We start from the raw sequence: 26,797 nt of genomic DNA on the forward strand, positions 1-26,797 counted from the left end.
TAAGCAATACGCTAAAGTAAGCGCTAAAATAATCCTTGCTTAGCGTTCCTTTAGCGTATTGCTTAATATCTTGCTTAATAAATTTTATAAAAAATGGTAAAAAATACCTTTGGATTCCCCATTAAATAACGGATTCAAAGGTACTAATTATTAAATCGTACAGTTAGTATTCGTAAAGTTATTAAAGATTGAAATAATAGGGTTTTATATAGGTTATTGGGGTGGCCAGGTCAATTAGGTGGCCAGGTCAAGTGGGAGATGCGTTAACTATAGTTATTTATCAGTCAGGCCATGATTATACGTTAGCTACAATTTTATTATGCTCTCACTATCATTCAGTTATTCAGTGGTTATATAGCGATAGTGATTATGTAGTAATTAAACTTTGCCAAATATGCCAACATGAATCAACATTCAGAAACACGCACTGAAGATATAACGAGTAGAGAGAATAGGAAATATTCGAGAGAAAGGACTTTCGATATAACTTAGCTACAGACATAGAGCCTCTCGCGCTCATGCATTCCTTCCGATTCTTGCTAGCAATACCTTTAACCTTATCAAGTAGATCGTAGACCCGGTAGATAGTTGGAACTATTTGCTCTCTTGCATATATGGTTCCTTACCCTATGAGATTGAGGAAGCACGGTAAGCATAGATAGATATATCTACTTGCGCACTCACTTGGACTTTTATCTCGTATTACTGTTACTTCAGGAAAATCTTAGCAGCCTACAATTGTTTGTTTCGAAGTATCTGGCGAGACTGCCACATTCCCAGCTAGAAGTTGCTGGTTTATTCTATTTTCATGTAAATCATTCAACTCATCTAATTCGCAAATGATTGAGCTGGAGCCCACATGGCTCGCAGAAGGAGAGGGGTGATTTTCACCGGGTTGCGTCTATTGCTTTTTACTACCTCTTTTTGCACTGATAGCAGAACCGTATTTCAGAAAATAGCTGCACAAAATCCTTTTTATATGTGTGCTCCCCCCGCTGTTCCTATGTTCAAGAATTGCTTCAAATTGGTCGAGGTCAACATGGTGTGTTTTGAAGAGTCATCTGCTTGTCATGCGAACCATGGATCGCTCCATCAACAGACCTATACATGAAAGCAAAGCCGTTCTCAAACTCCATAAACTCCTTGTCCGTATGCGTAAAACCCATCGAGAATCGCATATCTAAATATCTTTTCAACGGGGGTATCTTCTGCCGCCAACGCCGGTCATAACTGGATTTGGGTCGCGGTCCTGGTATCTTCGACGGTCTCGTCTGTCCATTTCATCAGACGTCAAATTTCGTCGGACTTCTCTCTCTAGGTCCCTACTTTCTCTTCGTCGATCTCTCGCATCCCATACCACGTCTTGTCGTCGACGATCAACATCTGCATGGCTACTTGTTCTCCTGTTGATCGTTGGGCGTAGATAAGCCTTCTCTCTACGAGCCTGTCTTTCCATCTCTTCCCACTGTGCTCTCTCACGCTCCCGTTCTCGGTCAAGCTCATGATCTCGTTCACGTTCGCGTTCGCGCTCTATTACATGTTCCCGTGCACGGTTGTGTTCATGACTATCACGCGGTGAATATTTTGAGGCCATTTCTGGTAACGATCCTTCGCTTGTGTAGGAATCACCGGATAGACTGCGACTCAGGCGGGTCCGTGGCACTTCCTTCCGATATCGTACACTGGAATGTGGAGTGGGACCAGGCTCTCTGGAATTGCTCCGCTGTCGACCAGATGAAGACATCAAGAATGACGTGAACTTCTGCTTGAGCTCGGCAGGTAGGCTGATGCGCCTGGGGTCTTCAGTTCGAATGTCACTGCGACGGACTCGATTCGCAGCTGTGGCCGGTATGGGAGCTGGCACGGGCACACGGCGAATACCTGGAGGTGGTTGAGGTGCGGAACTATTATGACGTGGGGAGGGTCGCAGCGTATCTGAATCTGAGTCTGAATCGTGAATTGAGGCGACATAAGGTGACTGATAACTGTGGCTATGGCGGCGAACGTTAGGTGGACGAGGGGGGTCTAAGTGTGTGGATGTCCGCGTATCTTCCCTCACAAAAACGGGTGGGACTTTAATCTCCGAAGGTCGTCGACCTCTCCTTGGAAGATCTTCTAACGAACTCCCGCTACTACTACCCGCCCTGCGGTTGGCCTCCGGTACGCTAGTATGGCCAGCGTGTGGAGGATACCGGTGTTCCGATACGTGGACGTACGACATAGGCCGCCTGCGCCGAAAATAGTCAGACTCAGGTCGATGATGGGGCGCACCTCCAGTCGGCACACCACGAGCTTGGTGATTAGATGTAGAGGGGATGCGAGTTTCAGAACTGTGGCGTCGTCGTGGCTGCTCCTCTTCGTCAAGGGGCGTAGCAGCCTCTCGAAGCTTTTGTCCGCAAGCCCTATGCCATTCATCAACGGCTTGGTCACACATGGAGGGGAAGGCTGAGGCTGGCAAATCAACCGGGAAAGCATCGCCTGTATAAGGATCCTTCAAACTCCAGTTTGCAACAGCATGTTGTAGGTAGGGAACATGTTCTTCAGGTCCGAGAAGAATTTGGAGAGACTGCCATCTCACAAATCCCCGCAATGTCAGGGCAGGCACGGATGGTGGAGCATAATCATTGTCTGGAATGGGCTGAAGAGCGTGTTGAACGCCTAAGGCCTGCCATATGTATGATATCGTCCTATCTGGGGATTTAAGAAAGAGCGAATCGTAATCACCACCTACGGCATGGTAGAAAGCGGCAAGTTTCCGCGGATTTAATTGCTTGTCGTTTGTGTCGCCGATATGGTCGATCTAGATATCTAGTGGTCAGTACAAGACATTGTGCGAAGAGATACAAATAGACCGTAATAACTGACAATATATTGTCCAAGAGCACGGAGAAGGCCATCTAACTTGTCGGTTGGCGACTTGTCCTCCTTGAATAGGTAGCCATAATACGATTTTCCATCGGCTTGTGGTTTTTCCGGCTCTGGTTGTTGTTGTTGCGACTGCGGCTGCGGCTGCGGTTCCGAATACGATTGCGACTGCGACTGCGACTGTTTTCGTGATCGAGACTGTGGTTGCGGTTGAGGTTGAGGTTGAGGTGTAGGTTGAGACTGAGGTTCAGGTCGTGAACGATGCGTGTCGGGAGAGGAAGAAGACGAAGAAGAGGGTATCTTCGGACTGGATGTGACCGAGGCCGCCATTTGGAGAAATCTGAAATAACAGAGATAAGACAACGGTGTCTATGTAAAGATGGGTCGGAAGGGATTTCTATCAAAGCTAGAATTCTACGGTGACAAGGAACGCTCAATCATCATGCTCGGAAAAGAAGTCTGGCTAAGGGTGGTGACCCAGCGGCCAAGAGAGGGCGAGATCAGATAATTGGGCGCTGGTTATGTGTGCCTAGACGAGAATCAAGGCTTAATACAATGATGTATTGGGCAGCACAGCTTCTGCCGTGTCACGAAACCGAGGCGGCATAAGTGCACGTCGGCGATATGCTGGATAACAGTAGGGCGCAAAGAGTTGCGAAGGGTGACGGTGACAAAGATATTCGCATTTGGAGAAGGACAGCGGAGGGACAGGAACAGGGCCTGCCAGGCACAGGCAGGGTGGATGGATGGATGTTCGGTCCGTCAGACAGAAAAATAGAGAGACGTAGGTAGGTAGGTAGTCAGACAGGTAGTCAGACAGGCAGGTAGACAGGCAGGATGGGAACGGATATGTCCAAGGTGTATGCTGCACGTCGCTTACGTTGAGCAGTCTACCTATGGGTATAAATAAATAAATAAATGCCGGGGAGCTGATGGTTGATGACCCGATGGCTTGATGATTCTGCTGATTTGCTGCCTACTACTCAGCAACCTGTGGGGAGGGGGGTTGTTCACCTTGAGAGGTATGCAGGCAAAGGCAGTAAATAATAAGGCAATAATAAATAGGTGAGTGAGGTATGCAAAGTAGATAGGTATGGGTAGTATGGAGCAATAGAATGATATAGGAAGTATATGTGTGTAGGTAGTGTGAGTGTGAGTGTGAGGTTGAGGTTGAGGTTTTACCTAGTATTAGGCTGTTCGCTGCGGATCATGTACTTGGTGCATCGTATCTAGGTACCTGTTACTCAGCCAGTCAGCCCGCTTGTCTGCTCAGTCCCGCTCTGTAGGCTGTAGTGTCGTAACAGATGTTGCGGATGTTGCAGATGGGCGCAGGAAATGGACGCTCGTGCAGAGATGGTCGCAACATCAGCTCCTTTCCCCCACGTCATAAGACATACCTTAGGCACATCGTGAGTCGCCTGGTCGGGACAGGGAGTGGGACGGAGTGGGACAGGTAATCCCATAAACCGCCTGCCACGTGCTAATTCGACACTTCTAGCACTATGTGCACCGCGAATGCGCCGTGCCATTCCAGACTAGAGCAGGCGGGAACAGACGAGAGTCTGGCGAGTCTGGCCTTTGCTGTGACCGAAATAGCCTCGATAGCCCTTCCTGCCCTTCCTAACAGTTCAACTGCGCCCCGAAGATGCGGATCTGCTTCCCCAGTTTGCACCGTGCTTTCTACTTCACTGGCACTGTATTCATGGGTCAGGGCAGAGTTCAGGGACTCGCTCAGGGCACTTCAAGGTAGTTTCCGCTCTTCCCCTCCCCTTCCCCTCCCCCTCCCGTCTGATCCCCGCCGTCACTGTGCCCCCGAGATCTAGACACTAACCGAGCACCAAATACATATCATTAAGGTATATATATATACATTAATTTCGTGCCAGTGTCATCATCAAGTACCCATGATATGGGATATGTAGAATAGTATCAAATTCGAATTAACCGCAAGGAAATCCAAGGTATGAGACAACGTTGCGCAGGTAGTCTTACGTACTTAGAACTTTGTGTCCTCGAAGCACGCATCAAACACAGCCCCTCCCAAGCTTCAGGCAGCTAAGGCCTCCAATCGGTCCCATTCTGTTGCTGTCTTCCCTTTTATACCATCATAGCTGTACATCAACGTATGATTACAGGCAGAAGTTCCACAAAGCCAAGCCCGTCCCGATGATTGGGACAACAGCACGGGCAACGTTCAGGTCTCCCCACTTCTTGATCAGTGACCTGGCCGAATCCTCGCTCAGCGTCTTCTCCTTTCCTTCGGGAAGCATCTGCCTATTGGTCTCCATGATGAACGTAAGCGTGTACGGGACCTGGAAAAAGGTCGACAACCCGGCCGCCGCGAACCCACGCCACTCGAGGCTGCGCGACCAACAGAGGTACGCAATGGTCCAGTAGTTGATTGCGTTGAGGACCGCCACGCCGGGAATGATGGATTGCCCGCGAAGAAATTGGAATCGCCACTGACGGACCATGACCTCACTTGGAGCGTTGCCGTGCAGGATTGTTGGTATTCCAAACACGCTGAGGCTCGTGCTCAGACCTGCCGTTAGTCCAAGACAACATGTCAGCTGCTCGCCTTCACGATCAGGCAGATAGATCTGTCATATGGAAAGGGCGCACTTTACCTGCGGCCCATCCCGAGGCAAGAATAGAGATACCCGCGGCTACGGCGAGCGGTGTTGAATTTGGTGCCATTGTTGAGTCCTTTACGAGGTCTGAAGGTGTAAGAACTGGTTGGTTGGTGAATGCTGATGAATGTAGTCTCAATCTGACAATGATGTGCGCGTAGATGATGGGGAAATTATGACTGCTTGATACATTGGCCTAGATTTCGTTTCATACTCTTCTTCTTATAAGTCCGTACTGAGCGATTGAGCACAGTCGCAATCGGGAAGCGGATAGTTTAGAGCCCGTTGAAGATAGAGGATTCACAGATCTTGGTACGGGCGGCGCTGTCAGCTCGTGGTTCGGTCCCGAAGCCGTCGCAGGTCGCTAAACAGAACGCATGGAGGATCTAGTGCGGCCAAAACCACAAAGCGACCTGCATAGAACGACGCAGCCACTGCGTGCTTAATCAACATACGCCACGCGAATGCGAGAAGTAACCTCGTGCTCGGAGACAATAGAATTAATAATCTATGCTTTCATCGAAGCTTAAAGTGATTGGTCATCGCACTAGGTAGCCGCGCTCATTTGAAGTTATATCGGAGCGCTTCAGCTGTCCGGCGCCTTTTCAAGCAAAAGTGCAACAAGTGTTGCGGTTGACCCCTCGTAGCCCACGCGACTGTCCGGCTCTGTCCATTGCTTGTACTCTCGGAATCCAGACTTTTCGAGAACCCTCCTGCTCCCTACATTGCTTGCCTCAATAACGGCCATGAGTATCTCGGGCACTTGTAGCTCGCCGCTATCGTTTTTCTCCCCCCTACCTCCCACAGTTTCCTCATTGACCTCGACCCGGATCTCCTCTCGCGGTAGTGCCCACCATGCCTTGGTGAACGCCCGTAGGAACTCAGTAGCAAGGCCCTTGCCCCAATACTCCTTGCGCAACATGTACCCACACTCAGGCCATCCGGAGCCATTGCGTGTGTGATGAACGCCTCCGACGCCGACCAGTTCACCGGCTGTGTCGCCGTTGGTACCGTCGCCTCTATCCACAATTACGAAGTTGTAGGCCTGCAAGTCGTTTGGAGGCAGATACCGTTGAAGCCAGGTTCGTGACTCATCCATGTCCTTATCTGCTGTGCCGACCGCTGTCCATTGCATGACCTCGGGCTGCGTTCGGAGCACATGAACTGCTTCAGCGTCGGAGATGTCGAAGGGGCGTAGTAGTAGACGCTCCGTGACAATAGGTAGCCTATTGATATTTGGGGGTACTACTACTGGCCCTGTGGTTTTGACCTGAACCTTGGAAGGAGCAGGCGGTGGGGGCGCAGACGAATTTGGTGAAGCCATCGTGAACAAATTTAGATTCGAGGCAGGTTTTAACTCGCGTTCTTGTAAATAGACTTTGAAGATTCGGAAAGATTTGTGTCTCTACTTGCACTCGATTGCGGCAACTGTCTTTGGTTTTATTGCATTTCGTATTTCGCATTCATGGTGCCACTGATTTCTTCCTAGGGCTCAGTGTGTCGTGATGTGTGAGTCATCCCTTTCAGCTTCGCCCGGTAAGGGTTACCCATGGACTGCGTGCCGCACGCGGGCAATTCGCGAAATATTTACAATGCAAGTTACTCGTCATCTTAATGTCTTATTGATGGAGCCTGTCAGCGAGTCTAGAATACGGTAGTTGGCCCCGTGAAACAACAGTGATAAGTCGAGTTGCCGTCTCCCCCATGGTCTATGATTGTCTAGAGTAACCACTTCTTGCTATACAAGAGCGGGGCCGTATTTCCTGTTTTACAAAAGAGCTATAGCTACGAATTAATTTCAAAGACTTACTCAGGGCAGGGCTCGAGAGCTGGTAAGAGCGGCAGTTAACAGAATATATGCATTTAATGTGTGAGAATTCGGAATGCCCAATTAGAGCTATAATGGACCTGGATCCGTGGGCCTACCTACCTAGTGTAAGTTATTCAAAAGGGTCAGCTAAAACGCTTCATCCGTCTCAACCCCATGACATTTCTGCCTAATGCGAGGTAAGACTAAGTGACTACACTTACTAAATCTAGACCAAAAATCCAAGTGCCGGTATACTCATTTCCACCCTTCTTATTGACATCGGCATTGCCGTGAGTTTGGTCCGTCAGCGGGCCACATGACTGCCGTCGTAGACATACCTAACTCGTCTGAATAGGTAGGGTAAGCCAAGCCATGGCTGACGATAGCGAGCCCCCCAAAAAGCCGCCGCTCAGCTGCACATGTTGTCGGACGCGAAAATTGAAATGCGACAAGCAAAGCCCGTGCGGCAACTGCGAGCGCAGCGGGTCAGAATGCGTTTTCCCGGCACGGAAGCGAATCCAGCGGCCCCGGAAGACCAAGAATGCCGAGCTGCTGCAGAGATTAAAGCGGCTAGAGTCTATTGTAGGCAGAGTTGGACTCGCAGATCTTGATGAAAGCGAGTCGGCGCATGTGGATGGTACAGATGCACATGCACAGGTTCCTGAGCACCAGCTTCATCCAACTACTGAGACTGACTCGCGGGCGCATGACGAAAACATTACCTGCGGTATCAAAGGAGTGAGACCACCCCAGGATAGCACCGCTTCACGCTTTTTATCCGGGGAGTTCTGGTCCTCGCTATGCGATGAGGTTGGGGGTCTGAAACAGGCATTAGAACAGTCTACGGATTCTGACGATGACGAGGAGGATGGTGAAGGAAATACGCCTGAGTCGGTTGGCGGCGGTGGGAGTGTCATCTCAACATCACCGGGGATGCTGCTCGGGAGCTCATACACAAGGTTTTCGCCGGCCATCCAGCATCCGTCACCAAATCACATACGACACCTAGCATCAGTGTATTTCAGGAATGTCGACATGTATTTGAAGATTCTACACCAACCAACAATCATGAGCGCCTTACACAAGCTCGCCGACCATCCAGAAACAGCATCGGATTTAAGTCACGAGCTGACTGCATTATTCTTCGCCATATACTACGCTGCTATCACGAGTCTTACCTCTGCGGAATGCGTCCAAGTCGTAGGCCGGCCGCGCGCTGATCTGGCGACGTTATTTGAAGCAGGCATCGAGCAGGCTCTCGTCCGGGCCGACTATCTCAACAACACTAGTCTTGAAACACTCCAAGCACTGACGCTATATGCTTGTTGTTTACGGTCACATAACGGATCTCGCGCCTCTTGGGTGCTCCTGGGTCTTCCGATTCGTCTGGCGCAAGCTCTCAACATGCACCAGGACGGCGACGGGACAAGTTCTAGCTTCAGCCCGTACGAGGCCGAGCTACGCCGGCGTCTGTGGTGGCAACTCATCGTGCTCGACATCCGTGCGGCAGAGGACCGTGGTACCAGTACTATCATCTCACGAGGAAGCTATAACACACGCCTCCCACACAATATCGACGACATAGAGTTTGGCCCGGACACTACGTTGTCACTCCAGGACCGCCCAGGCCCCTCGGACACAACGTTCTGTCTGCTCACTGCTCAGAGCTCAGGAATCTTCCTCTGGGGAGAATACAATCATCAAGAACATTACAGCGAAGAGCAGAGGTTACTGCGGGCAAAGCACCTGGAATCACAATTTGTGAACGGCGCTGATCCGACCCATGCAGGCTCGTACCTCGCCTCCGCCACCGCGCGGCTCATCATCATGAAGATGTGGCTAATTACGCGATACCCGCTGCATCCGCGGAAGGGGCAGCCGGGGATAGGCAAGGCCTCAACTTCCCGCACGGGGGCATCTGAAGCCGCCGGGCCGTCCCAGTCCACCGCAGCCGCCTCTGCCTCAACAGCACCTTCGCAGCACGCAGCGGCGCCCGTGTCTCGCGAGTCCACGCTCCGCACCGCCATCTCAATTATCGAGCTGTCAGAAGCCGTAGCCGCAGGTCCTTACTCGGACCGCTTCCGCGTATGTTACCCCTTAGAGCCATTTCCCTCCTATTCTAGCCTCTCACGGAGGCCGTAATGGCCTATTAGAGCCATAAACATCTCTCCAGGATCTTACGTGAATCCCAAAATCTGCTCTCGTTCTACCTAAGAGAGTCATCACTGACGCCAGCGAACTATAGTGGTGGGCAGAGACGTACGTACAGTGGCATCCGCTAGCCGTCGCGCTCGCAGAGCTCTGCACGCAGACGCAGGGAGAAACCGTCGAGCATGCTGTAAGTAATCTTTCAACCCACGCCCTTGAAGGGACAGCTCTCTCTCATCTGAAGCAACACGATAAGGAATTCATCGCACGCTACGACACGCTTGCATGTGATGCTCAAAGTAATACTAACTTGCAGTATTACAGTGGCGAGTTGTCGAGGCCGTGTTTCCCCGGTCGAGCGCCATAATAGCGGACACGAAGCGTGGGAGCTTGTGGCGCCCTCTTCGCAAGCTTTACAAGAAGGCGAAGGCAGCGAGGACGCAGGCGTTGGGGAACGCAGGACATGCCTCGTTGCCGCAGTCACGATCACGACCACAGCCAATCTCAGAGGTGGCAGCGTCAACATCAGCAGCAAGATCTCATCTCGGCGGTCTAGAGTCTACAATCGACTACATGGCCATCGACCCAGCCCTCGCACCGGAGGGCGAGAGCAGCATCCAGCCAAGACTCATAACGGACATGATCATTTGGGAATCATCGGCGCATACACTAACCTCGGGATCACCTACACCTTACGCGGCGCTAGGGAAGGCAGATATCACCACGCCCCCTAACACACATGCTCAGAACTCAAGAAGAAATATGGATACGAGCATGGGATCCGCCCCATCCACCATGGACGACCTCATCAATGATCCGGGGCAATCCATAGTCCAAGCGCTGCTTGGATGGCCGGACCTGACCTTCGACATACCCCCAGCACCATCCGCCGGCGAACCTGCGATTGTACCATTGCAAGCGCCAGCATCGGAAATGATGGACACTGGATACATACCCACAGCATCTGACCAGGGCTTTCCTGACCCCCCGGGTATGAATTGGTCCACATGGGATGAATTCGTGCTAGATACGTATGCGGGCTCCGCACCACGGTCTGGGTCTTTAGGGAGCGAAGGGAGTTAGCAAAATTGGGCTTGAAGTTCAATTTACTGCCATGTAACAATAAAAAAAAAAAATCAAGATTAATCGGAAAATGGGCACCTTGAAGTACCTATGGTCCACCGGAGCCTAGCTGTATTCATACGATACTTGATTGCTTGGCTCTGGCTAGCCAGCATATACTCTATAGGATAGTTTCGCCATATACATTATAGAATACTATGCGACTCCCATTCTAGCGTCATACTTAAGTTACGGTAACATCCGCCCTACACTATTCTGATGCTCACCAAGCCGTCAGAAGATTTTGCGGTGTAGGTTTTTTTTGGGGTTGCATTCATTGATTTAAGCTCGTTATCTTCTGAGAGCTGTCATGCTGAATTGATCGTGACGAACATTTTCCCACAATTCCATAGTGAACTCCAGGCAAAGACCATTTCCTATAAACCTCCCACCACACACATAATACGAGAAACCCCCAATCTATGCGAATGTGGACGGGCGAGTGGCGCTGAAGACCTTCTTGTTGTTGAGACGGGGAACACGGTGGGGCAGAGGGAAAGACAGGTCCTTGGTGACGAGTTGTCTGATGTAGGGGCGCTTGATATCTTCGGTCTTCTCGATCTCAACGACACGGAGAATCTAGATTTGTGTAAGCTAAGGCTCGTCTACATGTTACTTTAACTAAAGATTTGGGAGTTCATACGTGGATCGACCTGAAACGGGCACGGTGGCGAGCAGCCATGTCGGAGTAGAGAGCCTCAACGGCATCCGTTCTTGACAGCTCACGGTACTCCTTGTACATGTTGTGCGTGCCGGAACGAGAGTCGTATCGGATCCAGATACCGAAGTTCTTGACACGGAGAGGGTTCTTCTCGTTGATCTATAAAGAATGTCTTAGCCTCCGTACTCACGGCCGTCTGCTACCTAGATCTTGCTAGAGATTTGGACATACCTTGTTCAAGCTAACAATCTCACCGTTGGCCTTCTTGACCTTCTTGAGCTTCATCAAGAAGTACCAGAAGCGGGACTTGGCAACAACCTCATTGGGAGCGAAGATGCGCATGCGGTACAGCTTCGGGGTGGGGTTTGCCTCTGTGGGCAAGTGGCGCCCGATGACCTGGTATTCCTGAAGGCGACCTGATAGCAGTAGTTAGCGTCTGTAGATTGCTATCTGATATTATGCAGCAAGTGGTTCCGGATAGCAGATTATCGACAGTCGGCGAGTAAGGAGCCAAGAATTCGTTGTCAGGGCACTCGATATTTCGGCGTGGAAATCACAGAGTTACAAAAGAGGTCGCAACGCTGTAGAGTCCCATGCATGATCGAATCTTCCACTACGGTTTGGTTGCCCATCCCTAATCCCACTCGACTCTGGTCAAAGACCACATCTAGACGACGAGCAACCGGTCGCCCTGGCTGTGTCATAACCTGAGCTCGTTTGCCGAGATCTTCCTGGAGATGTCTATCGGGACTTCGTCGATATCGAATTTCGTGTGGCCGCCGACCGCAATTGCATCATTGAGCGAAAAGAAAATTGCTTACCCATCTAGAATTGATAACTGTCAGCGACTGAGAAAATACACACAATCAAGACGAATGATAAACCTACTGTGACTTGAATCCGGTCCTGTTGTCGTTGGAGGTTAGTATGAAGGGCAGGTCTGCTCGGGTGCGTGCGTGTAGTGGAGGCTGCTTTGGGGCACGTCTTCGGCTGCCAGAACTTTTTGCGAAATTCTGTGCTAAGGGTTTCCCGCCCTAGCAAGCAATTTGGAGTTGTGTGGCCGTGCGTGGGCCACTTTCCAAGGTTATGTGGCGAATGGAGTGGCTCGAGTGGCTGGAGCACTCCTGGTCGCATAGTGGGGTCTCTAGGTGGGGTCAATTACGGGAGGTGGGGCGAGGGGGAAGTGCGACCTGCTGTGGGCAGGTGCTCCCGGACATGGCCAATCAGAACGGACAACTTCAAAGAACGGCATCCAATTCTCATCATGAGCTCTCTTTGTGCTGGAAGGGTTGCCTGGTCAGGCTAGAGAGAGAGTTACCTGGACTTTCCACATAAGAGGGAACGGGAACGACATAATAGAAGATCTACAGGTTGCTCACGCCAGACACATCCGAGATACATTGTAGATTCAGAAGCCCAAATACAGCGTTGCTATCCAGAGTCCCGTACCCGATTCGGCCATGGATGGCCTAATTCGCCAGTTCCGGGCGGCATACGCTGCCACGAACGGCGAGCAACTAGCCGAGACTCTGATTCCGGATACTGAAGCCCATTCGACCAAACTCCGAGCTATATGGGGCCGTGGTGATTTCCGGTCCATGACAGCCGATCTCAACTTTCTGTTCCATCAAGACCAGGCTCGTTACAGCATCAGGCTCTCCAAAGAGGAGACGAGCGGGTGGCTTGCTATTTATACCGCCTACTGGAAAGCGATAGGAGAAATCTTAGCGGCTGAAGGTTTACGAAGTGATGCCCAGGTAAGTTGATGTTACAAGTCCTAGCGCATAAGAATAGTTGAATTCATCCAATCCGAATTTCTCGTTGCCCGCCATTCATAATCAAGTATAATGCCCGTGCTAACAGAACTAAGTCTTCGTGGGCCAAGGTATATACCGCATGGAAAGAGCTGACACTGCTCACTGTCCGTGGTTATACGAACCATGACTTTGAAAACTGGACCATACCCTGCCTCTATGTCACCGGCAAATACTTGAGATTATTTGCCATGCGAGCCGATGCCGAGCGGGGTCTCGGTAGTGATGAAATGGCCATTGACGACCTGAAAGACGATTTTGATCCGCAGGCGGAGGAGCATAAGAGTCTTGAAGATTGCGCAAGACATCTCAATAGAATATTTCAGGTCTGCGCTTCAGATAGGTGACTTCTCCCGAATTTTTTCATCCGCGACCAGGGACTTTCACTAATATAGAGAAGAGCGCCATTGGAAGAATCTCGCAAATGGGGCGTCTATTATGCTGTCAATCTACTATTCAAAACATACTTCAAGCTGAACTCGGAGCCGCTTTCGAAGAATATCTTGAAAGCAATATCAGCTGGCCGGGCTGACATTCCCCCAATTGATAAATTTCCTAAATCACAACAGGTGACATTCAAATATTATGAAGGTGTCTTGGCATTTCTTGAGGAGAACTATGTTGAGGTAAGTGAACTGAACAATCCCCAGTCTGAGCCTACGACCGATTAACGAGATATTAGGCTGAAAAACATCTTGAGATGGCGTGGCTGATGTGCCACAAAGATGCCCAACGGAACCTCGAGTAGGTATTTTGAATTGACGTCAGGTACTAGGCACTTGTGTTCTAACCTTGTCCAGACTTATTCTCACATACCTTATCCCATGCCGCCTTTTGACAACACATACCCTTCCCAGCTCACAGCTACTCGAGCCATTTCCCCGCTTACAAAAACTATTCATCCCACTATCGCGTGCTATTAGGAAGTCTGACCTGCGAGCATTTGACATCGCTCTCCGCGACGGAGAAGACGTATTCATTAAGCGACGTGTGTATCTGACACTCGAGCGCGGACGCGACATTGTATTGCGTAACTTATTACGCAAAGTGTTCATAGCCGGGGGGTTCGAAGAACCTAAGGAAGGAGCAGCGCCCGTACGGCGGACCAGAATCCCTCTGACCGAGTTCACCGCAGCCGTGCAAATGAGCAGTGGAGAACCCATCGACCCCGATGAAGTAGAATGTCTCATGGCCAACATGATATACAAGGTATGTCGCAACGACAGGTCATATATTGAAAGCATTGTTGTCTCCACCATTCGATCAAGACGTATACTTCGTCCTCGTTCATAATACTCCACTGACACATACCAGAATCTGATGAAAGGCTACATCGCCCATGAACGTGGGATAGTAGTGTTGAGCAAGTCCGGCGCTTTCCCTGGAACAAAGGTATGAACCAAGGGTTTTGCCATTACCAACCAAGCAGCTACAGACGTGCCCATCGGACGCGTCAATATGCATGTTAGGGGCAATCCGGGAGCTATCATGCAAGTAGCATGTTATAGTTGGCATTAGTATCGAGCTTTAAGGCACCGCTACCGAGCCCTCTCAGAGTAAATGGAGTCACTGTAAATAGAAATCAACACTGTTGATTTGGAAAAGCAGATTAAGTGGTCGGCATACAGTAGATGTACAGCCATCTAACCGGCCTACGAAGAGGATTCACCGAACATAACGTAGGAGAGGGGGGCTCGCGAAGGCTCTATCTAACATGTGCTTACAGATCAACCAGATCTGCCACAGAGCTAACACCCCTAATATTGATAACGGACGGTTCAGCTTTGGGAGTCGAGGCGCAGTAGAGAATTATAGATACCCTACGCAGCCTGATTGAGGAGCCAGGTGACGTACCAAGGCTACCCAATCCTTGAATACAAGATTCAAATCATCGCGACTATCGCTATAAAAAGACGCGTTGTAGAATTGATGGCTTTTACTAGCTTACATAAGTAGACTCACAGAACAGCACAACAAGTGAGCAATAAGTCCAACACCCAACTATGACTCACTCATCTAGAGTCATCACGGGCCGAGCCCTATCTCCCAACCCCGGTACTGTATGTGATCCTATGGCGCAATGTACCACCAGATAGGTACACCAATCGTAGGTAGCTAACGAATCGCATCGCGGGAGCCTGGGTGTGACTTGACTAGGCTAGGACCAGAATCATCTCGGCAGTGTCTGTCTGTCATACGTCTACCCGAGATCGGGATTGGCGAATCAGGCGCAGGCGGCAAGGATAACAAAGATCGCGATGCCGTTTGTCCGTGGCACAAGCGAGACGAAGACGGATTGCTAGTGTAGGACTTTGGCGTGAGTGTGTGACATGTGAGATGAAACCCTCACTTTGCAAGTTGACCTTAACAACAAGAACATTCGTCAGTCAACATGAGAAACAAAAGATTACAGCTTACAAAAGAAAGATAGCTGATATCCAAAGTTGCATTGAGGAAAAGTTACGCAAGTGGATTGGAGCAAAACAAGAGTTATTTGGCGGGCCCGACCGGGATTCGAACCCGGGGCCTCTCGCATTCAAGTGCTGAACCCAAAGCGAGAATCATACCACTAGACCATCGGGCCAAGTTGTTGAAAATGGCTTGTTAAATAAACTTGTAGACAACAAATCATGACTCTGTATCTTCAATCAAACCTACAAGGTTCTAAATGCTCTTGTGGTGTCGGAGAATAGCAGCTCATGGGAGTAAATGGCGATCATAGCGGCACAGCACAGTAAAGACACCAAGACTTCGTTTGCAAGATATATACAAGAATAGTAATGTATCGTAATCGTAACCAACCGACATTTCATCTTCTTCCAAGCTTCTTGTCTCTTTTTCATCTCATTGCTTCAGAAGCTAAACAAGACCTTGCCTCCCTCCCTTCTATTGGGGAGGAAGGACGCGAACCCTTAAGTGAACGATAGTCTAGAAAGTAGTACATGTGTCGGCATCACCCCAATGATGAAAATGGCCTGAAACCGGTTCTAAAAGCGTGAGGGCATCCTCCGAACTGGCAGTCTAGGTGCCCAGATATCCCCATAAATATCCTCTCCCATCCCGCGGCGTATTTTAAGATTCGTTCGCCAAAATACCCAGGGCACGTGCCTCCAAGCAGGAGGAAAACATGAAAAGCCAAAACAGCCACCCGAAAGACGTGTGAAGAAGAAGAAGACGCCATACAGACCCGTGTCGGCGCGATATTATTTCCTGGCTCTGTCTGGCCGACACGACGTCAAGAAGGAATAATAATACAGGGCGTCAAGGGGGGGAAAAAGACAAAATCAGCGAGTTGATAATAACTCCAACAAGCAGAAACGACACCAAAACGCCATAATGTGGTATTTGTGTCAGTGGTGTGTGCAACAGTCCAGAGTATAAAAAACAAGCAAGTCCCATCGACCCTAGCTCAAAAAACGAGAAGCTAGGAATGAGGGCAAAGAAGGAAGAAAAGAGCATAACGTTGATCATTAAGTTTGTCGCCAGCAGCATAGATGGCGATGATAGGTCCGTGTTAGATGGAATGAAACCCGATAAAGGAAATACGACATCACACGGACAAAGGGAATGGACAAATGAGCGACTAGAAGAAGTGGCGGTTGCTCCGCGGTGTGTTTCTACAACATGGATGTTAGCAGATGCCACGAGAGAGTGCTGAGATAAGATGGCAAGGGTGACTTACGAAGCACTGGAGACGTCGTCCACATGATTACATAGAGCGACGAAGAGATCAAAGAACAGCTGTGTCCCGCCGTTATACATCTCTAGTTGCATGGTGCCGCTGCGCTTGAAAGTGCTGCGACTGCGGATAATGAGAGCGAGATAATGCGCCCTTAGCTTAGAGTCAGTGTCGGGCGTATTAGCGTATGCATAGCGAGCTGAGGCTAGTATGGTGCTGCACTGGATTCCAGACTCTATGATGGCCAGCATTAGTATTTGCCCTATGAGCGCAGTGGAGGTGCAGAGGTGGACTCACGAAGGCCTTGCTTGCGTAGCGCCACACGCTTGAGCTCTTCTAGCCCATACCTATCCGCCGTGCAATAGATGACGGTGTCTTTCAATATATCGCCATCAACAGCATGGTGATAGACGGTAGATTCAGTAGATCCCCGATCCTCATCAATCTGCTCAATCTCCCACGAGTTGCGACGCTTGTTATGGACTAACCGCGGGTAGTAGTCCCCCTTGTAGAGATACTCTAGGACGGACGAGAAGATCTCCGGCTCATCGTCTGGTAGGTGCACACGTTTGCCATGTTGCGGATCCATGTATTGTTCAGTCAGAGCCTGCTGGAACCATGGCGATGCACAGAGTACGTCTTCGTGAGCTGCAAAGATTCGCTGGTCCCGACCGATGATGAGGGTCACGATGGATGGAGTGATGTTACTGCATGCGAGCGATACGTCAGAATTTGGAAATTTGAGAGAGGGCTGAAAAGATGAAGTTCTCTTACCTTTCAGGTGACATGTTCTCATCTATGTGTTGGGACATTGACGTCGTCAAGCGACGGCGGGAATCGTGCCGAGTCTTGGTAATGCCATGGCTCTTGCTGAAAGAAGCACTTGATTTACTCACTCTGTGACTCTTGGAGAAGCTCTTGTTTGCAGGTGCATCATGGCGTTTGCCGTGCATGTTGTTGATAATTATTTATATGTGTTGAGAGGGTGAGTGGTGATAGATGTGTAATTCTTCAACTTCCGACCGATTGGCAGTTAGAGTTGGAAGGTTTTCTTAAGATATGGCTCGGTCGCAGATGGTTACTGGTTCTATTTGGATAAGAACCAAGTCCAAGCCCGGCACTGGAGTAAAGCGATAGAGTGTCATGCGATTGAAGGCAAAGAATACGATGAAGGGTAGTGATGATGATGATGACGATGATTATGATGATGGAAACAATAAGACCAAATGACAACGATGATGAAACGAGATGATTTTGCCTACCTGTTGAAGCCCCCTTCTGTTTGAAGGAGTAGGAGAGGAGAAAATTTCGGGGGCATGGCTCATTATATAGCGGGCGACCCATGTCGCAGAGGCAACGCTGCTGCGTGAATGCCTGTGGCCGTACCGTATGTAGCAGCCGTAGTAATAAGAAGCAGCCGGTATCTTCAGGCAAACACGCTTGGTTGACGATGGACGTTGGCCCACGCGTCTGGCAGAACCCGATACTGCCACGAAATCACCTGACTCATTAAACCCCTGTCGGACCCGGAACAGGACTAGCGTGTTCCCGGCCTGTCTGGCCTCGCCCAAAACTGTCCCAAAACTGCCCCAAGACGGCTACGGTGGGCGCATGTTGGATCTCGCTAGGGGGCGCCATAGTGGTGCATAGCAGTGCATAGTAGTGCATAGCGGAGCCCGGAGGAATCACGTAGTGGGCTGGTTAGCGAGCTAGCCAGGGGGTTTAATGGATAACAGGGCTATCTGACCGGGGTGTTTCAGGGCCAAAGCTAGCTAAAGGCCAGCCCTTCACAGGGATAAATGCAAGCTGCTCCAGAAGCAACCATGCATTCATTCTGTTAAGCTATTTTGCTCTCTCCAAAACAAATGCTGTTCATTTCGCTATCAAGTGGCTTTTTTGACGGCGGCCATGCCCGTGCTGCCTGTCAATTCCAAGAGTCTTTCCTACTACAATCAATTGATAAAGTCGGTAGGCATGAGCTGACTTGCCAAGCATAACAGGCCAGTTTACAACTGTGTACTTGGTTTCGCCGTCGGCCATACTCTCAGATCGTCATTCATGGCTGGGCAAAAAATAGCTCCGAGTACCTACCCCGGGTAGTGTCTCATTGGAGAGTCATGGCTCCATGGGTTCTACTGTTAGTCTCAGGGGGCTGATCCAAGTACTGTAAGTACCGTACCTACTACATATGTAGGTACTGTACGATTTATGTGGTGACATTCTGTAAGCAGCGCATCTCCTCTTCTACAGCGGCGTCTGTCGCGTTGCCATATTTTCCGACTGCAGGCAGACTCAAGGTTAACGTGCCGAAAGTATTGGTCGCCTTCTCGACTACATATGTAGGCACACAAGAGTTGAATTGGATTCGCCCTCTCTCTCGCTGCCTTTCCAGAACGTTTGCATAATCTAGGTAGGTAGCCCCAAAATGCCGAAACCTCGCCATGCATATGCATGTCTTCACTGCTGCAGCTGATTCTGAGTGGGATCAGCGGTGGTGTAGGTATTTGCTACCTCCCTAACCTCAGTAGGACTCGCTTCCGGGCTGTCTTACACTTGAGAGACGTGGAGCGGGGATCCCAATCACACTGCACAACAAACTCGGTGGTCTGTTAAGATAAGAGGTACCCCCGGGCGTTAAGAAAGCTCAGCTTTTCCGGATATTGCTAAACGTGAACCGTCGGTGCTACTTGGACACTATCAGCGAGCCGAGTCCCGCGTGAACAGTATCCAGACACAGAGAAACAACTCCGGAACTGAACACATCCTACTGTACACTATCGACGTCTAGGCAATCTCACTACTTACATAGGTATGTACAAACAGCCAGTGCTTGGAGACGAGTTTTCAATTTAAATCCCTGTCGAGCGGGGTGCATCTAGTGTACCTAGTCTACTTACTTAGGTAGATCATGTACTTGGGAGTGTAAACATTCGTCCGCCTCACTTCCATCGGTGCCTCGATACTTTACGTACTTGTCACCCAGGCTCGCCAGGTACATCACGGGACAGCATATGATGTATTTTTCAAGGCTTCGTAGTCCTATTACTGCTCTGCAATCGAGAAATCCATCGATCTATATGCTATTTACTTGCTGAAAATTACATTGCCGGACTTGCTCCAGTTGTCTTTCCCACGCATTCTATTGTCGCATAATAATAGGCCTCGAATGTTCCCTCTAGTTTGCCCCTCCGCACATGTTCCTTCCTTTAAGCTATAATCATGATAAGCATGATAAGTAGGTGTATTTCTATAGCTGAATTATGATGATACAGATTCTATGATACTTTCCACCGCTTCAACGCACTTTTGTTGCTTCCCTCTTTCTTCAAAACCCAGTCACAAGGACTAACTAACATCTTGGAATGGAAGTATATATTCCTTGCTGTTCCAACGCTACCTCTCACCAATCTGCCCAGCTAGATGGCGTTCGCAGCTAACGGTGGAGAGAGAGCATAACGGGATGGGATAAGCAGAGAGAGCGAGTCAGACAAGTTCTTGTTCCAGTTTGATATCTTTGGTGTTGGTGTGTGTCAGACAAAGACCACGATGACGCTACACGGTCGACTACGAGAACGTAGTTCGCACTTGAAGAAGCAAGAGGTGTCTTTTATCCATCCGTGCCGAATAGTTCAAAGTCCGCCGCACATCCTGTAGCCAGAGGTCGAGGTAGGGCTTTACCATGGCCCTTTCTCTTGGCCACATTGGTCTCGCGCTTTTCGCAGTCGTCCGACCAGCATCGGCCGCCAATAGACTTGGCACTCGACTTGTCGGTCGTGTTGACCTCGTCGTCATATTTTTCGAAATCCACAGGGTTGTCGTGATAAGGGGAAACGAAATACACCTGTCGACATGGCTGGGACCGGCGTTTGCTCGGTGCGCCACCGCACTTCCCGCTCTCGTACATTCTGTTCCATCTCCGGTGCCAATGGCAGTAGCCTCTGCCGCTCTACAGCAGAGATGCCTTGACTTCACGGCACCGTGGGTCTGATTTTCCGTAAATGCACTCGTCTAACCGGTCTTGCAGTTGGCAGGGGCAGTTGCGGAAACGGAGGTAGATCTGTTGACACATCTCTCTATCGCCTGTTTATCTATCTCTCCCATGCGCCTCCAGTCGATTCAGTAAGGAGGTAAGCTGGTTGAACAAGCTTGTCCGTTTGTCGCAAAGGGAAGATAAGTTGCGCAGAGATGTGTTCGGCGACTGCCGATATTGCACGCCCCACCAACCACGAGATGGTTGGAGATTGAATCAGCGTTTGTAGTGAATAATAATAACATGCGCTCTAATGGAAGCGAGGCGCTGGTGATGCCATCTAGGGAGATAACACCAGCGAGGCAAGTCAAGATAATGATGCGCTATAAGGATTTGACTGAGCAATAGCCGGCTGAAGGGCGATGTGGTATAGGGCATATACCTGTACTGTCGAGTTAAGTAATAGAGGAGCTGCTTCAACGGCCAGTCGAAGGAAGACCGAAAACCAAGATTTGCTTTTAATATGCTGCTGGATTCAGGAAAACGATAGGGTGCTACGAGGAGAGAAGTGAAAGGTATTTATATACTTTTATCGTTAGATAGGATGTTTATGGCTGGGCACCTCATCATTGAAACGGCAAAATGTAGGAGCCCGAATAATGGGTTTGAGCAAGCATTGATTGATGTGTCTCAATGGCAAACCATCAGCTGCTCAATGGGTACGAGTCTATAGTGGCACAGACATGGTCCAAGCGGCTTGTGTGATGAAGCTAAAAAAAATCTCTGTGCTGTTAATGAACGAATGGTTGGTCAGATAACAAACAACCTTGCCATTGGGTTTGAATACCTAGTATGAAAATTTACAAGACAGTCTTATTAAAATGACCTCGAATAGGGAGCTGCATTACCACTCTCAGAGTACTATGTGTCTAAATCGGTGGGCGGCATGGCGAGAAAAGGGGAAACTAGGTACATACTTTGTATTTATTTAACCCGGCGCCTTTCCTTCCTCTCATCCAGTTGCCGCCTGGCGATCCCTATGCGTAGCTGCACTTTGCTGTTACCTGTACGAAGTAATACTTGGTTGATGCTACGGCTCGAGCGCGTAACCGCCCTGGCTCTTTTGCTACCTAGGTGCCTAGGTAGTCAGTAGAGTCTCATCAAAGTCTCCGGTAAATGGTATAGCTAACATAGAGTCAATTGTAGTTCTAAGAATTGTCATTAGCAGAAATCGCATTCAAGGTTAAAAGTTGAACCATTTCCAGGCACAGGTCAGAGCTTGGGAAAATTTGCGTTCAGTGACTTGTCACATTTTAAGAAACGCAACGCGACTGACCGATCGAAAATAATGCAAGGGAGAGAGAGACCCTGATTGATTGAGATAGATGCGAGCATCATATTACTACTTGCTGTACTCTGCAGATTCCTTACATTGCCGACAACGGCTTCGTAGACCAGGCCATTACTACTACAGTACACATCGTAAAGGCATCGGGCATCGACTCGATCTTTCCGTCGTTATTGAAGAGCCACAACGGTGATTCTAAAAGGAAGAATGACGGTATAATGGCATTGTGGAGATTGAGATTGGTCTCAAAAGAAGAGGAACTTTGTAAGCTAGGGAGCTAGGTGGCAATCAAGAAAATGTCCTCCAGCCCTCGGATCATCAGGGATGAGTAGTGTCGGCGAGTGGCTTTCCTTTACTGTCGACTAGATTTTCTTCACACTTGTAGTTCTTAGTACTAGAGTTGGGACTCTGTTATTAATGTTACTTTACAGGCTATTCTTATTATTGTCATGAATTGAACAATCCTTTTGCAACGTTCTTGCTAATGTCTCTCTATTATCTCTCAACCTGACATGAGAAAAAGTATTTGCTGAACAAGGCTATATGATAGCAGGTCTTTATCCGGGTCTGATGACTTTGAGTGGGAGCACATAGTGTCTACCGGCCCTCAAAACTATTCTCGATTGAAGCAAATATTTGGTTGCCCAGTAGAGAGATTCCTCGCCTGCCACGTCGTATGGTTTCTACTAGTTACCGAGCCTAGCTGACGAGTCTCGCCATTGACTATTTCTGCATGTTCTTGTTCTAGACTTGGCTTGACACTGTACTGAGACATCCACTGACTGCGAGCTGCCGGGAGCTGTATGCATGCACGTCCTTGCTATTACCATTGAAGCCGCCGCATTTCAGAATTGTTGCTGTGTCATGATATGTATGTTGTTTGCAAGATACTTGGCTTGTTTATTTTATAAAAGGTCAAATTTGCGGCCAGTTTCAATACCGATGAGTTCAGGAAAGCCTCATAACATTGGCCAGGTGGCGGAGTGGTTAACGCGCAGCACTCGAATCAACTCAAGTATTTGAAATGCTGTTCCTTCGGGAGCGTCTGTTCGAATCAGGCCCTGGTCGATTTATTTTTTGCAGTATTCGCCCCACAGATCTGATGTTTTAGCAACACCTCAAGTCTGCACATATAGAGCATTTTCTTTTTTGTTACATGATGCATTAAGTATTGATCTGTGGATTGGTTCTTCAACCATCTTGAACCACTGGTAAGTTTACATCATTCATTTCCAACCTCTTAGGTAAAGATATTGTGCATCGTAGCTCAACTTAAATATGAGAGCGGCAATAATATGTTGAACAGCGAACCTGTAATCAACATGCTTTACCGAGCCCAGCTCATCCAAGTCTGGTCCAACAAGTCATAAACCATCTGTCTGTACACATGAGCGCGGACTTAACCGGGGATTTTTACTATGTAATATCGATGCATATGTTGTAGAAACCATTACCTAGATTGCGCTACAAACATTATCTGTGCAGTGCAGCCAAAGGGCTGGCATAAGCAAAGTTGGATCTGCCTCAATAGGCCAAGATTATATTTGATGCATAGGACCGCAACAGTGTAAAGAAAATCGGACTTACTTAGGGGAAAATCTAAAACAGCTCACCACCACCTTATAGTTAAATGATGAACTTCGCTTATGCCTTAAGCAACATGCACTGATACAGTTTGCGGCCGCTTGCTATTATATTATACTATCATACCCTATAGGCGTAACACCAAACAATATATACACATAGAATCCTGAAACAGTGCATGCTCATCTCTGGGTAACTATAAGTCTCGATTGGTCTAGTGGTTAGGATACCTGCTTGTCATCGAATTCACCATGCGCAGGTGGCCGGGGTTCGATTCCCCGATCGAGAGTTTTACTTTTGCTCTATTTTATTAATTATTAACTAATATTTCAATTATATCTCATGGACGTTGTAGGAGGATCATTATATATACCATTCTAGTAGGCATGGATAATATAATTGGCAATTCTAAGTCTTTGAAATACCAATATTAAGTTCTTCATTAATATGTCTAACCTATCTTTTTATGCCTCGTCCACAACGAATTGAGTATAGAATCCTGCTACCGACATAAGACATGCAAGAATGAGAAGTTTAGTGGTTGACATAAGTTTGGCATTGCATTAGTGATTCCGGGAGTTCCACAAGTAGAAAACCCCCGGCCAGCGTATTACTCAATCCTCTTCTTCCCTTCCTCTGCATTAAGATATCTCGCTGTGCTTAATCCACGCTCGTGTCTTGCGACGAATGGGCCTATAACCTTGCCCTTCCTGACCTTCCCGATTGTCTCCTGGTAACCCTCTATAGCCCATGGCCTTGGGTTTAGCTTCGGCCAGTTTACCTGCAGAGCAACGTTAGCATATCTGTAGGGTGATCCGTGAAGTGTGTCCTCGAGAGATGATTGTTGAATTGCCTAGTACTTACAAATAGCATGCCGTTCTGGATGATAAAATTCAGACTCCAGCCGCCTACAACCAGCCAGAACAAGATAAAAAGACGCATGGGCAGAACAGTGGAGTCCGGCAGGCGTTTGCTAAACAACCCCAGGAAAACAAAGAAAATGCTGAAAGCGAGAATATAGGGGATACTCTGGATTAGGATGGGTCTGCGGTCGGCAAATATGAGCGATGAACCGATGTTAGCTGTATTGGGCTCATAAGCGCCTAAGAACAGATCGTAGGCGTCTTGTCGCGGCCCGTCTCGGAAGTTGTTGAGGTAGTATCGGGTCACGGCGATGTTACCGTCCTGAAGTGTGCCTTGCTTGGTACGCTTGCCCAAGCGCGTAAGATCTGTTTTCATAGCACCCGTGCCAGCATATGCTTTAGATACCGTGTCGGCATTATCGGCCCAAAGGTTGCGGAAGAGGAATTCAAAGGCTGGGTCCGCCGTGGCGAAAGTCTCGCCTCGTTGAAGTAAGCCTAGGTCTACAAAGATGCGGTCCAAAGTCCACCTGGCCAACATGCTCTGTACCACATTTGTCCGGTCGAGTGAATCCATGCAATTTGTCCGCACAACGCTGGTTTGGAAGTTCCTCGTCTCTAACCCGCCATTGGCCGGCATATCGACACCTCGGAAATACTGTTGGGCAATCAATGCGTCATGCATTCTATCAACGAGCATCATCGCGCGATGCATCTGGAGTCCCTTGGTCTCGTGGTGGAAATCAAAATAGATATAGTGTAGGCGGTCGAATTCTTGTTTGGGAGTATCAGGCTCAACGACGTGGAATTTCTCGTCGGTGAGGAGGTCTTTACTGACTGACTCCCTTTTCGAGCTCAGAAGCATTTCTACCATTTGCTCATAAGCTTCCTTTACGCGCTTCTCACGGCCCTTTTGATTGACTAGATTGACGAGGTAATTATCACCATATATGCGGATCTGCTCATCAAAATGCTTCTTGGCGGCAGAGAAGGCCGTTTCAATCCCGCGAACCTGGAGTTTTGGGGTATACTTCAGAGCATTGATCTCAGACCAATAAACGGGCACGCTACCTCGAGTCTGGACGTAGGACATGATCTGCATTTCTCGCCCATCAGAAGCCCCAAACTTGCCACTTTGCATGTCGGTACTTCCTGCAAACCCTCCGAGACCACCACCAGTATCATTTAGAATGACAACTTGCTCAGTCTCATTGTAATTGGCGGCATGTCCGTCCTCATCGATACCTCTCGTAAAATATCTGGTCCCGGCGCGATACCTCGACTTTCTTGTCATAAGAACGATAGTGAGGGGGGTGCCCTTAAGCTTAGTCGGTCGTATTTCTAGTGTGCCCCATATCAAGGGAAGGATAAAAGGGTCGACAGCTGGCTGTGGACCCTGCTGAGACCGATTTCCCAGCTTTCGAAAGGCAATCAGGTCGCTCTGGACAAACCTGTTCCAGAAGAAGCGATCGTCGGCACGCATCCATAATGGGGTAGAGTTATCCATAGATGCTTGTCTCTGAAAGCTGTTGGTAAGATCGATCCCATAGGAGAAGTACATAGGACCAGTCATGATGAAGGTTTTTAGGAGGAATAGGAATTGGTCTTCATCGGGGTCACGAATCTGACGTTCGCGCATCGGCAAGAAGTCGGTCGAAACAACCTTATACACCATCTGCCCCTTGAGACGGCCCACGGGCTGGGCTTTTGTGATAACAATGGCATATTTGTCTATTCCCAGCCGGTTAGCGATAAGCTGCGAGTCTGTAATGGGAGGGGATCTTTTACCAAGCCTCAACCGGATGAGACCAAGAATGCCGGCTATGCTAGAGACGCGAGCAACACGCTTGGTGTTCACAGAGGCAGTTTCGCTCAGACGGACGTCGCCCGTTGGACGATCGATGACGAGGGCTGGAGCATTGGGCGAGGAGGGCGAGGTGAAAGTGTAGGACTCGGCGGCTACATGGACATTTATATCTCGATACGGAAGCGTCATGATGGCTCAGGAGAAAGCGCAGCTTAGCGCACGTTCATAACTTTTCGAGGACGAGCAGACAGGTGTTAAGCGAAGTCGGTTGATCGCTGATGGTTGATTGTCGATTGTCGAATGCTGGTTGTCGGCACGGTTGGAAATAGGGACAATTATACGCTCAAGGGCCCACAAGCCTTGGAAGTTTGCATGGATCGAACGCAGTTGTTGTAGTTGAATTGGTGATTGTAGAATTAATTTCGCGATATCAGTACGTGACAGACAGGCTCTGGTGGTTTGGGTTCAGCGGACTCCTGATTCTCGACAAACCCATCCG

At 49.1% G+C, this 26,797-nt stretch overlaps 9 protein-coding genes and 3 non-coding genes across 12 annotated transcripts; 5 read left to right on the top strand and 7 right to left on the bottom strand.

The window, feature by feature from the left end:
• Window positions 1-1,151: 1,151 nt before the first annotated feature.
• Window positions 1,152-3,342, bottom strand: F5B22DRAFT_491239 (uncharacterized protein). The gene is made up of 2 exons (XM_047972355.1): window positions 2,866-3,342; window positions 1,152-2,800 (listed from the first exon to the last, which is right to left on the bottom strand). The coding sequence occupies exons 1-2, from the start codon at window positions 3,193-3,195 to the stop codon at window positions 1,193-1,195; spliced, it is 1,938 nt and encodes a 645-aa protein (XP_047826015.1). The 5' UTR covers window positions 3,196-3,342; the 3' UTR covers window positions 1,152-1,192.
• Window positions 3,343-4,659: 1,317 nt separating this feature from the next.
• F5B22DRAFT_491274 (uncharacterized protein) lies at window positions 4,660-5,821 on the bottom strand. The gene is made up of 2 exons (XM_047972356.1): window positions 5,493-5,821; window positions 4,660-5,407 (listed from the first exon to the last, which is right to left on the bottom strand). The coding sequence occupies exons 1-2, from the start codon at window positions 5,560-5,562 to the stop codon at window positions 4,995-4,997; spliced, it is 483 nt and encodes a 160-aa protein (XP_047826016.1). The 5' UTR covers window positions 5,563-5,821; the 3' UTR covers window positions 4,660-4,994.
• On the bottom strand, window positions 5,711-7,282 carry F5B22DRAFT_491315 (acetyltransferase domain-containing protein). The gene has a single exon (XM_047972357.1). The coding sequence runs from the start codon at window positions 6,817-6,819 to the stop codon at window positions 6,082-6,084; it is 738 nt and encodes a 245-aa protein (XP_047826017.1). The 5' UTR covers window positions 6,820-7,282; the 3' UTR covers window positions 5,711-6,081.
• Window positions 7,283-7,677: 395 nt separating this feature from the next.
• Window positions 7,678-10,536, top strand: F5B22DRAFT_651329 (fungal-specific transcription factor domain-containing protein; the record flags this gene model as incomplete). The annotated part of the gene is made up of 3 exons (XM_047979446.1): window positions 7,678-9,390; window positions 9,551-9,643; window positions 9,778-10,536. 3 exons carry the CDS (start codon window positions 7,678-7,680, stop codon window positions 10,534-10,536), a joined length of 2,565 nt encoding a protein of 854 aa, XP_047826018.1.
• A 459-nt stretch (window positions 10,537-10,995) lies between these two features.
• On the bottom strand, window positions 10,996-11,835 carry F5B22DRAFT_651330 (60S ribosomal protein L20-like protein; the record flags this gene model as incomplete). Its single annotated transcript, XM_047979447.1, has 4 exons — window positions 10,996-11,154; window positions 11,219-11,395; window positions 11,468-11,652; window positions 11,802-11,835. 4 exons carry the CDS (start codon window positions 11,833-11,835, stop codon window positions 10,996-10,998), a joined length of 555 nt encoding a protein of 184 aa, XP_047826019.1.
• Window positions 11,836-12,696: 861 nt separating this feature from the next.
• On the top strand, window positions 12,697-15,121 carry F5B22DRAFT_660982 (PCI domain-containing protein; the record flags this gene model as incomplete). Its single annotated transcript, XM_047980333.1, has 6 exons — window positions 12,697-12,993; window positions 13,107-13,393; window positions 13,451-13,676; window positions 13,733-13,794; window positions 13,851-14,259; window positions 14,365-15,121. The coding sequence occupies 6 exons, from the start codon at window positions 12,697-12,699 to the stop codon at window positions 14,446-14,448; spliced, it is 1,365 nt and encodes a 454-aa protein (XP_047826020.1). The 3' UTR covers window positions 14,449-15,121.
• Window positions 15,122-15,549: 428 nt separating this feature from the next.
• F5B22DRAFT_t186 lies at window positions 15,550-15,634 on the bottom strand. The gene has a single exon. It is a non-coding gene; the product is annotated as a tRNA-Pro (tRNA).
• A 798-nt stretch (window positions 15,635-16,432) lies between these two features.
• On the bottom strand, window positions 16,433-17,876 carry F5B22DRAFT_491434 (uncharacterized protein). Its single transcript, XM_047972358.1, has 4 exons — window positions 17,504-17,876; window positions 17,027-17,436; window positions 16,733-16,964; window positions 16,433-16,667 (listed from the first exon to the last, which is right to left on the bottom strand). The coding sequence occupies exons 1-4, from the start codon at window positions 17,680-17,682 to the stop codon at window positions 16,634-16,636; spliced, it is 855 nt and encodes a 284-aa protein (XP_047826021.1). The 5' UTR covers window positions 17,683-17,876; the 3' UTR covers window positions 16,433-16,633.
• A 2,532-nt stretch (window positions 17,877-20,408) lies between these two features.
• F5B22DRAFT_651333 (uncharacterized protein) lies at window positions 20,409-20,717 on the top strand (the record flags this gene model as incomplete). The annotated part of the gene is made up of 1 exon (XM_047979448.1): window positions 20,409-20,717. The coding sequence occupies one exon, from the start codon at window positions 20,409-20,411 to the stop codon at window positions 20,715-20,717; it is 309 nt and encodes a 102-aa protein (XP_047826022.1).
• A 2,299-nt stretch (window positions 20,718-23,016) lies between these two features.
• F5B22DRAFT_t184 lies at window positions 23,017-23,115 on the top strand. The gene has a single exon. It is a non-coding gene; the product is annotated as a tRNA-Ser (tRNA).
• A 719-nt stretch (window positions 23,116-23,834) lies between these two features.
• Window positions 23,835-23,920, top strand: F5B22DRAFT_t185. Its single transcript has one exon. It is a non-coding gene; the product is annotated as a tRNA-Asp (tRNA).
• A 321-nt stretch (window positions 23,921-24,241) lies between these two features.
• Window positions 24,242-26,487, bottom strand: F5B22DRAFT_639641 (putative SAC1 protein; the record flags this gene model as incomplete). The annotated part of the gene is made up of 3 exons (XM_047977742.1): window positions 24,242-24,412; window positions 24,496-26,222; window positions 26,280-26,487. 3 exons carry the CDS (start codon window positions 26,485-26,487, stop codon window positions 24,242-24,244), a joined length of 2,106 nt encoding a protein of 701 aa, XP_047826023.1.
• Between the last annotated feature and the right edge of the window lie 310 nt (window positions 26,488-26,797).

Source organism: Xylaria bambusicola (assembly GCF_022495145.1).
Source record: "Xylaria bambusicola strain CBS 139988 unplaced genomic scaffold F5B22scaffold_67, whole genome shotgun sequence".
NCBI lineage: Eukaryota > Fungi > Ascomycota > Sordariomycetes > Xylariales > Xylariaceae > Xylaria > Xylaria bambusicola.

Bases quoted from the DNA above. Each gene is read 5' to 3' on its own strand.
- F5B22DRAFT_491239 (XM_047972355.1), bottom strand. From the start codon at position 3,195: ATGGCGGCCTCGGTCACATCCAGTCCGAAGATACCCTCTTCTTCGTCT. The intron at 2,801-2,865 runs GTCAGTTATTAC...CTAGATATCTAG, and splicing joins GTGCTCTTGGACAATATATT to ATCGACCATATCGGCGACAC.
- F5B22DRAFT_491274 (XM_047972356.1), bottom strand. From the start codon at position 5,562: ATGGCACCAAATTCAACACCGCTCGCCGTAGCCGCGGGTATCTCTATT. The intron at 5,408-5,492 runs GTAAAGTGCGCC...GACTAACGGCAG, and splicing joins TGCCTCGGGATGGGCCGCAG to GTCTGAGCACGAGCCTCAGC.
- F5B22DRAFT_491315 (XM_047972357.1), bottom strand. From the start codon at position 6,819: ATGGCTTCACCAAATTCGTCTGCGCCCCCACCGCCTGCTCCTTCCAAG.
- F5B22DRAFT_491434 (XM_047972358.1), bottom strand. From the start codon at position 17,682: ATGCACGGCAAACGCCATGATGCACCTGCAAACAAGAGCTTCTCCAAG. The intron at 17,437-17,503 runs GTAAGAGAACTT...GCTCGCATGCAG, and splicing joins GAGAACATGTCACCTGAAAG to TAACATCACTCCATCCATCG. The intron at 16,965-17,026 runs GTGAGTCCACCT...TGGCCATCATAG, and splicing joins GCTACGCAAGCAAGGCCTTC to AGTCTGGAATCCAGTGCAGC.